This window comes from Oryzias melastigma, linkage group LG7 (genome assembly GCF_002922805.2).
Source record: "Oryzias melastigma strain HK-1 linkage group LG7, ASM292280v2, whole genome shotgun sequence".
NCBI lineage: Eukaryota > Metazoa > Chordata > Actinopteri > Beloniformes > Adrianichthyidae > Oryzias > Oryzias melastigma.
The window spans coordinates 22,712,982-22,723,810 of NC_050518.1; the positions used below are offsets into that span (position 1 = coordinate 22,712,982).

The 10,829-nt window shown below is 41.7% G+C and overlaps 1 protein-coding gene across 3 annotated transcripts in view; it reads right to left on the reverse strand.

Moving 5' to 3' along the window:
* lima1a (LIM domain and actin binding 1a) overlaps positions 1-10,829 on the reverse strand; it is a 33,633-nt gene that overhangs the window by 1,890 nt on the left and 20,914 nt on the right. For all 3 annotated transcript variants that reach the window (XM_024292457.2, XM_024292458.2, XM_024292459.2), the window contains 6 exons: positions 4,996-5,050; positions 2,377-2,456; positions 1,894-1,947; positions 1,762-1,813; positions 1,561-1,616; positions 1,350-1,483 (listed from right to left, as the gene is read on the reverse strand). In XM_024292457.2, the coding sequence (XP_024148225.1) occupies positions 1,350-1,483; positions 1,561-1,616; positions 1,762-1,813; positions 1,894-1,947; positions 2,377-2,456; positions 4,996-5,050 (431 nt within the window). The remainder of the gene's footprint in view (positions 1-1,349; positions 1,484-1,560; positions 1,617-1,761; positions 1,814-1,893; positions 1,948-2,376; positions 2,457-4,995; positions 5,051-10,829) is intronic.

The following is a 10,829-nucleotide window of genomic DNA, read 5'->3' on the forward strand; positions in this document are numbered from 1 at the left end:
CTGCCTTAAATAAACCTTTTGTTCTGCTGTCATGTAAAGAGATGTTTACTGGAGATGAGAGCCAGAGCTTCACCTCTGAGCTTCACCTCTGAGCTTCACCTCTGAGCTTCACCTCTGACTGTCACAGAAGTCAAAGGATTTGAGTCTTTTTTTAATTGAATTAGATGATTTATTTTTTTATATTAATCTTTTTTCAGGACTCTTAACCCTTTAACACCTGAGGCGTCGCCGGTGGCGCTTAAACAAATTCTTTACCATACTGTAACTTTTCAACCATTACCACAATAATTCCAGTAGATTCTGAAGGAGAAAAGCGGCTCATTGAGCCATGAAAATTATTTTAGAAATATTTTAAGTCTTCAGCTCTGGGCGCTAAAAGTGTTGGGGGCCCAGGTAGTGTCCTAACATTTACCTAATCCTAAATCTGTCTCTGGTAGAGACTCCAGGTTTTTGTCTCTTATTTTGAAGTCCAAGGCTCAATCTGAATTCTTCCCTTCTCCTCCATTTAAAGGGGGAGATTTAGTGCAAGTGTGTCCAGGAAATGTATTTTAAATACAACCCTCCCAACAGAGGGATACAAAGTCACTCCGTTTACATTTAAATATAAATAATGACTTTTTGTTGTAGCGTAACCTTTTTAAAGTCATAAAACCAATGTTGATATGTATATTCAAGAGCCGGAAGCTCCGCACTAAAGCTAGCAGACCGGCGATTATTGGTGATATCAAACTAAAGTGACGTCCGAATTCTGAGACACTATTTGTTATAACTCTCCATTTGTAGGGAAAAATGAAGGGAAAGGGAGAAGAGTAGGAATTCAGATTGGGCCAAAGACTCTTCTTCTGTTTCCTGGAAAATTTACTTTCCAAATAGTTTGTTTTTTTTGTTAACTTTGGGGTTTCAGTTTAGTGGTCGAGGTTTTAAGAAAGTAGCGGATGGATTTTGTAAATGTGATTGAGCGACTTGACACGCGTCAGGACTGAGTGGGATTTATTGGAGGAATCCAGTAATTTTCCAAAATAAAACTTCCTTCAGAATCGGATTATAAATTAAATAATAATTTTGGTCTTTTTTTTTCATTTTTGCTGCAGCCCCACGGAGTGGAACCAACCAAGATGCTTTTTGGTAATCTGATGATACATTCTTAAAAATGCAATCTCAAAAGATTTTAAATTAGTTTATTCTGTAATAAAACTGAACCAAACCTGGTGAGTTACTTAAGCTCCTGTGATCAAAGCTGTATGAACATTTAAGAATTTGACAAATCCATCCTCCATTCAGCTGCATACGGTGATGTGAAAGTGTTTGACCCCCGTTTGTCATGATTTGCCAGTTCCTGGTTTCCTCACCTCAGTTTGGTGTTGCAGTGCGTGCAGCGGAAGCACGTGCTGTGGTACACGTGCTGGTTGGCCACCAACCTCTCCAGAGGATAAACCGTCTTCTGGCAGGACACGCAGGTCTCCCTCGCCGGCGGGCGAAAGCCCTGCAACCAGGATAGATAAAAACTTAAACATTTGTGGACTGAACTTTATTTTGAAGGTCTTTCCTGTGAGGACTCACTTTAGGAGTTTTTGATTCCTTCTGAGCTGATGATACAGGAGTGCCAGGACCAGAACCTGAGGAGGAGGCCAACAGATGAAGGGATGCAAACTGAACACTAGAGGGAGCCATTGCTCCAGCTTTAAAGCACAAAAGTACTTCAATTTAGGTTCATCTCATTTCAACTTTCAGTTTATTTAAACTTGTGGAAAATAAAAGTACCGTTACTCTCTGCAGTAAAAACCCTCCGGCTGATTGGTTCAGACTCCGGACTCTGAAAAGGGAGAAAGACGATCAGAACACCAGGAGGTGCAGAAGAAAGATGAAGTGATGCAATCCTGATCTGAAGCTCACCGTGTCCAGAGAGCAGGGAGGAACGTTCTCCTTCTGCTTATCAAGCTGATCGTTCTGAGAAGAGACAGGAAGTTCAGATGCCAAACTCTTTGGCGTGCTGTGCCTGTCACGTCTAACCTCGCACAACACGGATCATGTCAGAATAAAGACCTTCCATATCAACGTTTCTGGAAAAATCTCATTTCTCTCGAGAGGGTTTGATTAAATCCAGATGGTGTTAAGGATGTTTGGTTAAAATCAAAACAGAAGACCACACGGTCGAGGATTCGGATCAAACGTTTCAAACTAGAACAAACTGCAAACACAAAAAGACGCCGGAGTGCGCCGGTTCAGATTTCATTTCTCTGGGGAAAGTTTTCAAACTGAAAAAGTTGGAAAGTTTTGCTTTCATATTGAAGCCAAAGACGAATGGGCGACCGTTCTCACCTCTGCCTTTCCTGCATTCTTTCAGGAGTTTAACAGACTTGACATTAAAATACTCACAGTCACTTCCTGTTTGGAGATGGCAGCTTTGTAGAGGGCCATCCTGTCCCGGAGAGGAGTGGACTCTGCAAGACTCCCGTCTGTCGAGCAGAGCAGATATGAGATGCAGACACAAACAGCCGAGGTCGTCCGTTTTGCGACTGTAAAGAGTAGTTTCAGTTTGCTTTCGGTCTCAAGCTCCTTCCAGCTGACTGCTCTCTGGGAATGCTGTGCATTTCTACCTGACAGAACAAGTTCTCGGCCCTGCTGGACCACGGGTCAGGGCCTGCATGCTGAGGCTGCAGGGAAGCTGCACTCTTCCTGCGCTCATGTACGTCACCGCTGAGACTTCTGGGAAGGATGTAATCCATCCAGAGGAAGGCAGGGTGACACCCGCAAGTTTGTGGAGCATTGTTCGTTAAATCAGGGGACAATGCTGACCAGGAGGAGGAATCTAAAGGCCTGACACTGCAGATTTCAGGAACAGACTCAAATACTTCATGATCTGAAGAGGATTTACTTTACTTCAAAAGTAGTTTAAAGCAGCAAAAAAACAGACTAAGATACAACACTGAATAGGGTCATGTATGGAAGAGCACAGAGTTTTGGACCTTCTCAAACAGTTCTGCTGGGTTTCCCTAAAACCTCACTAAGGTCAGGGTGCAGAAACAACAAACAGAAGTTTGATCTGAACCCTGAGCCGTCTCAGGATACAGTGATCAAACCCATCAGCATCAGAGCTGCGAACCAGCAAATGTTTTTAGAACATATTAAAGGGTCTATGACCGAGGAGGACAAACTTTCTTACTCGTGGGCCACAAAGGGTTCTAAAATTTGACAAAAGGGCCGGACCAGGAGTAGATTTGTGGCACGTTTTGAGTGATTCACCTCGTAAAAGAAAAAAATAACAGGATCTGGATGAAGACATGTTTAATCTGGATTAAAAATGACTTTAAAGCAGAACATTTGGGAGTTTTTATTTCCAAACTGTGGGTTTTGTTCTCATTTTCATTAATGGGTTGATGTCCCTTAAGAAAAAACTCATGTGATGTTGGAATAATCCGAAAAAATGACTGTCCAACTTCACGTATGCCCCCCGGCTGTAGCTTCCCTAACCCTGGTCTATATCATGCAAGATCCACTTTTTTTTTTTTTAGCTTTTAGGTGTATTATGTTCATTTTTCAAGAAAATCAACCCCAAAGCGGTATTTTTGAGCCATTCACATATGTCTGAACATTCCTCTAAAACCCTCCCAATCTACAAAAACGAGCAGGTTCTCCCAATGTGATGTAGACAAGTGAGAACAGCCCCTTCCAGGAAGAGTCTGAACCACCCCCAGGCTAACACACAAACATTCACCCTCCTGAGCAAATAAAAAATGTGTAATAAAATAAACAATTCCCACTAAATTACGACCTGTTAGGAAGATGTTTTATTCTAAAATGCATACGTTAATTTAAATAAGAGTTGGACAAATATTTATTCAAATTTAGAGTTCTGGTTTTGAAACTTCGGTCCTGAGATGTTAAAGAATCCAAAACAGATCAAAGGAAGATCTAAAAATCAATCTAAGGAAGTTCTGTGATTGAATAATAACAACAAAAATGTCCCTTTTAAGGATTGGAAGAAACAGATGTTTAACTGTTGCACACTGTGGCTTTCAACAAAAAAGAGAACGTGGCGACACATCCCTATGAGAAGACGAGGAAACAGGAGTCAGTCCAAACTTTACACAATCCAACATTAGAAATCAGCTGATGGATGATACTTTGATGCCAGAGGCAGCAGCTCTATGACAGTTTTTTAAAAACAGATTTCTAGAAATGCAGTTAAAAAGAACACAAAAATGAAAATCCCAGTTAGTGATGACAGATGACTGGATCCCTATCAGACAGCTGAAAATATTTACTTTAAATCAGTCATGAGCCCAACAGTCAGTAGCAGGGCTCCAAACTCACTTAAACAATATGGTGTCCACAAGCAAAACTTATTTGGGGGGAGAAACATTGACATCAAAATTTCAAAAATAATTCAGTTATTTAGCAAAAACTAGATTTTTCAAGTCTAAAGTTTCAAATAAAACTCAAAACAAGTAAATTCCACCCTAACCGTTTATCCATCTCGATTTCTTTATCTGAGGTGCGATTCTTTAACCGTCTGGATCTGGGTCACATCAGTCTGACGGTTCCTTTGGTCTATGATCTTTTTGTTTATGAACCGCTTTACAGGTCAGACAGAAAATCATGACTAGAATAATAAAAAAAACCTAATAATTTCCAAAAACAAACAAAAAAATGAAAGTTATAAGATTTTCCTCTGAAAGACTGCAGCAGCTCTAGTGTTTTGGACAGTCAGTGAATTTTTTTGTAAAGTTTGGTTATTTTGCTGAAATGAGAGTTTTAATGTAGTATTTATTATTCTTTACGAAATCTGTGTTTGCTGCTCTCCTCTCATCTATTAAAACCTCTGACTCGTGTAAATGTCAGGATATTGATGAACGTTTGAAAAGACCTGAAGATAAAAGTTTCTTCTTCAGCTTAAACACCTGTATATTCAGCCTCCACATCCCTTTACATCCCTCACTCTCCACAAAGACCTGCTCTCCAACCCTTTAAAGCAGAAGTCACAACAGAACAAACCTGCTAGTTGGTGGTCCATGTTGGCTGAGCTGCTGCTCGTCTGCTCTCTGGAGGCCTGCAGAGAAACAAATACCAGCAGATATTTACCAACGAAGAAGAGGAGAGACAGGAAGAAACACATGCAGTCATTGGACTCTCACATGTTTCAGTCAGGTGAGCAAAGAGCTGGAAGCTTCTGAGAGGGAGATCAAGAGGAAAGAGACGAGAAAACGGAGGTAAAGCAGGGTGCATGTGTGTGCGCGTGTGCACGTGTGCCCAGTCCAAACCACCTTAATCCCCTTATGAGCTCAGAGACGGAGACAGACACCCCATCTGTCCAGAACGGACAGCCACAACAGGAACCGCCCACTTTATGTTTGGACTTGAGTCAAAAACAAGTGAGCAGCTTCACGGGAATCTGACAGACCGTCGGAGCAGAGAGCGGCAGATCTCTACACGCACAGAACCGCACCTGAAACCAGAACTTTGAGCATCTGATGCCGTCAAAGCTGCTCACGCTGGCTTCACTCCAATGTTACGACTCAAACGGCTTCTTCTGCCACTTCAGCCCCGGATTACTCAACAGGTGAGCCTGCGACGATGACGCTGCGTTCTCCGCCGCCAGCCTGCTTCACCGATTGACCTCTGAGAAGATCAATCCACATCATGGTGGATTCAGACTGACTTAAAGGTGCAGCGGCGCTCACCGAGTCCTGACAGGGTCGTCTGCAGGGAGTCGAACGTGAAGAGCAAAAACAAACGTGTCTGAACCGCTACGGTACACTGAAGGAAGAGTCTCTACAAGCCTCCCAAACAACACAAATATTTATCTGCAACATATCAGATTTAAACTGAGAACATATTGACCCGAATATGATCCAAAAACAAACATGATCTAAACATTCACGTCTCTGTAAAATAATCCAACTTTTATTTAAGAAGTTTATCTTCTGAAATAATCTCGCATGAATTCTTTCGCAGAACACAGTTTAATATTGAACCAAAAACTGTTTGGACGCAGGATGTTTACGCTCACGGCACGGTCAGTCGCCACAATCTTCTACAGAACTTTGTTTTTCCACTACAAACTATTACTGGTAACCTAGAAAAAACAACAAGCAGCTCCTGCCAACAACCAGGAACAATCTGCAGCATCGTCTTGAGTAACAAGTTTTCAAAAATATGTAAACAGAGGAAAGAACAACTAAAGTTCACAGTATTTGACGGAGCACACTTTGATTAAACAGACGTGTCGGAACAACACTGGAGTAAATCGGAGAACCGTGTTCTCCGTACTATGAGGCGAATCGTCAATGAACGGTCTTCAAACTTTTGTCATGTTAAAGTAGGGCCGCCACAAACGATTGTTTTAAGAGTCGATAACATTTTTTCGATTAATCACATCTTGACCATTAGCTTTGAACTTGAAGTGTGTAAGCTATACGCTAACTAAAAAGACAGACTATAGTTATTAAACCTTAAATGAATCATGTAGCTTCTTTCCTTCGTTTGTTTCTGGCATTAAAACGAGATTAAATCTAATGAGGTTAGTATCTGAAACAAAGGAATTATTTTTCATTAAAGATCAAGTTTTGGTTTCACTGGCTCAAATATAACAAAAGTGCATTTTGTGTTGCCGAGCGTTCACACCTGTATTCATCTTCACTAGACTCTCACTACATTCTAAACTATATGAAACTTTTGCTTGTAGTCAGAAAAATTAGCAGAAAGACTTGATCTCTTGAGAGCGGATGTTCTTTCAGCAGAGGGGGGAAAAAAAGACTAATGGACTATTAATTAAGTTAGTCGTGACTAATTGACTATTTGTAGTAGCCCCATTATAAAAAACACACTATGAGACACATCAAGTGAGACAAAAGTCACAAATAAGTCTGTTAGTGAGTCAGACTTTATAAACAAAATTCTAATTCTGTAACTCATTTGTAGCACGCTACACGTTAGTGTTTTCACATTAATGCCCAACCTCGTTTGCAACATGTACATAAACAGACCGATACCGCCAAAACCAACTATGCTAACTCCAAACCTCGTTAGTTACGCTATCGTTACACTTGGGCTGGGTTGATAAAATTGATTAATCGATCTGAATCGATCTAAGCTTAATAGATCAATAATCGATCCATAAAAGTAGAGATCGATCTAACGCATAATGCTAAAGTCCGCTAGCTTAATGCTAACATATAATGGAATTTCCTATAGGATGGCTAATGCTAACGCTCGGTCGACCTAAACATACATTCCTGACTAAATGAATATCTTTATAAACTCACAGGCATAAATTTTCAATTTTTTTTTAAGGAAATATTTTTAAAATATGGTATTAAACAATTTTTGCTCATATTTTCTTCTTCTGGAATAACGTGTAATGCTATAGCGCGATCACCACCTAGTGGCCAAACTGAAACGCCCTTCAGGAGAAGCAGAACAATAGTAGCTTTTCTGAGAAATGATGCAACACTATTGTATTAATCTCATAATTTAACTAATACATTTTACAGGATGTGAATTGTATCAAATTAATATGGAAATCTTCTAATATTTCTAAACACATTTGAATTGAGTGGATTGGAAAAAAAAAACTAATCGAATCAATCCAGGCTCTGGTGAATCTAATTGATTCTGAAAGTTATTGGCGATATCCAGCCCTACGTTACACGTTAGCTACTTTAGCACATGTACAATAACACCCAACAGACGTTTTTTTAAAGTCGCTTTGACATCAGTAAACAACCAGAAGTGCTATCCCAGGCATGTTTACATGAATATTGGGGTCATTTGGAACCTACTTGACAGTGCGCTGAACTTTATTTTTTGGACTTTCACTGGTGTTCAAAGGATGACATCAAATCCCGTCCACCGTTTCACTTCTGTGATAGGAGGGATAACACTTCAATGTAAGGATGGACACCAAAAGATTGAACAAGGGATAAGGATCTACGGATTATAAGGTGCACTGACATTCTTTGAAAATAATTAAGTACGGGGGGAAAAAATGTGAGGTCAATCAAATAAACCAATCAAACTAGTTTTCTTTCTAATGAAAGTAGAAGTTCTGCTTCCTCTACTGACTGAACCTTTTCATCTTCATGAAACAGACTAACCTTATGAAAGAGGAAATTATTACAGAGCCTGACTTCCTGTTTAACTGATTAATAGAAGACAGGAAAGCAGCGGCGTGCGGTTTTAGCGCACCGAGCTCAAAGTTCGTCTTCCCACGTGCGACTGAAACGCAGCAGCAGAGCTGCAGGAGATTCAACCTCAGCGGCTGTCAGCATGAAGAAGACGAGCTAGAAAACATCTACCTGAATCTACTCTTCAGATTCACAACTATTGGGGGAAGATGAACAAACTGAATTATTTCCCTTTGATGATGCAGACTGAGGTTTCTCAGATTGAAGCATCTCAAAAGTTGCCACATTCTGAGCTGGCGGTTCAAGTGTCAAAAAGACAATCTGAAAGTCGGGCGTGAATTAAACATGAAGGTCATGAAAGCAGCAGAACCGATCGCTGAGGAAGGGGGTTAGACAAAAGCAGCACGAGAGGGGAGGACTCGGAGTGGATTATCTTCTAGAGAGATGTGTGAAGGAGGGGGGGTCCGGTTTACTCATGATGGGATGTAAACAAGCTCCTGCATGCAGTCTCAGGAGTCTAGACAAAGAATCTGCTGTTGATCCTGATAGCAGTGAAGCTCTTGGATATATGGAGGGACCTGCACCCCCCACCTCACACCGAGTCTTTTTACATTTACCTAAACAAAGAACAGAGGAGGGTGGGTGTGAAAGCATCGGTTTACAGCCTCGAAAAATCAACAAATGCTGCTGGATTAAGACAGAGAGCTGCTGATGGAGTTCATGAAGGGAGCTTTTGATTTTAACCCTTTAACATCGGAGCTCCAGTGTTTATGTTCTTTAACTGTTAACATGATAATTCCAGTGGATTCTGAAGGAGAAAAGCGGCTCACGCCGCTTTTCTCCTTCAGAATCCACTGGAATTATCGTGTCAACGGTTAAAAACTTACAGTACGTTAAAGATTTTGTCTCAGGTGTTAAAGGGTTAAGGGCACTCCCGGTCCTTCAGCTGCAGAGGAAAACTCCTCTTCCGGCAAAGAAGTCGGACAGAAGACACACAAAAGCACAGAAAGAATGAAATGGAACGGATACCTCTCCTGAGGACGGCTGAGGAGGAACCAGAGGATGAGGAGGCCGAGACGGAGCGTGTCGCAGCAGGAGCAGACTGAAAGAGGGCAGGGGGACGTGGGGTAAGGCCTCCACAGAAGGGGAGGCGACAGAGCAGGTGTTCGATGAAGGTGGGGGTGACTGGAGGCGAAGCGTGCCCGTATCACAGATGGGAGGGGGCTTTTATTTTGAGGCGGAGGAGCAGCAGCAGCTGGTGCAGAGACTGATGAGGGACTGGGCTTTGGGAGGGGGAGGAACGGGGTCAATTAAATTCAGAGCGCCCCATGACTTCATGCACCCCGCCTCTCCAGCCCCAGCAGAGCGGCGGGCGGAGCGGGGGCTGTTTAGATAAGAACGGGGGGGGAGACAGATGAGCAGACTGAGAGTCTGCAGAGTCATGAGCTGTAAGCCTGAGCTCAGACAGCAGAGCCTGCAGCCACAGAACGACAGGTAATGAACACCACCCTCTGGAGGCACAAGCCCCGCCCCCTCAGGGTCCAAACGCTACAACAAAAACCAGCCAAACGAATCAATACGCCTAGTAGGGATGCACAATGCCAGATTCTGAGAATACAAACTCTAAAGAACTTCAATTTGAACATTATTTTCATTTACTGAAAATACAAGTCAAAAATCGCAGAAATTTCTATTTAAAAAAATTATGTTGGTGCATTTGAACCATTTGACAGATCTTTTTAATACAGTTTTAAATTATTTTTTGTTTTTAGAGTACTCTTCTGCATCCTGATTGACGTCAATCTCCAACGTAGAAGGCCTTCAGTTTGCCAAATCTATATTAAACCATAAATCAACTTTTTTTTGGCTGTTGACCTTATAAATGGGGCTTTAAAAGTGCCGTCTGTTGGTCCCTTCCAAATTATTCTACAATTTATAATAAACTTGTTTAATTCATGAAATTATAGTCTAAAAGCATCTGTGTGCCCCTACAGGTTGAAATGAGGTATTGCAGTTGAATTTTGTGATTGGTCAACTGGTTCAAGTCCAAGAAGTTTGACGTCATCATGCTCTGAGTTCCAGTAGAACGCCCCGCCCATCTTTGAACACTCGACACGCTCTAGATTTGAAGCTCGCCGAGCGACGCCGAGAGTGGCGGAGCTAATCAACCACCTTGGCTTCTCCAGCTAATGCAGAGAGTGTTGGAGTTCACCCAGCGACGCTGAAAGCAGCGGCGCTTTTGCCGCTGTCTCTGCTTTTTGAAATTGATTTTATTTTCATTCAGACATAAAAAATCCTTTAGTTAACTCAAGCTAAGCTCATCGTCACTGTCTCATCCAGACCACACCTCCTCCACACAGCCCGCCTCCCCTAGCCCCGCCCCCTTTTTTGCATTTTTCCCCCAATCTAGGCTGAGAGTGGAGTCAGCCTCCAACTGTCCCGTTTGGTTACCCTTTAAGCTTTAATCACGATCAGATCTTGATTTGTCTTGTTCCAAGTTGAGGTCATGAAATGGGCGGAACCCTCAAGGAGCAAAAGGCGGAGCCTCAGAGATCCAGTCGTTTTACTTCTGTCTATGAAAATGGTTCTAAAAATAACTCAAATTTCATAAATAATTTGTTGGGTTTTTTAGGAAGGTTATATATGATCATAAGTATAGTTTACTCTGAAAAACTAATAAAAATTAAAGCCGCAAGCGGCGTT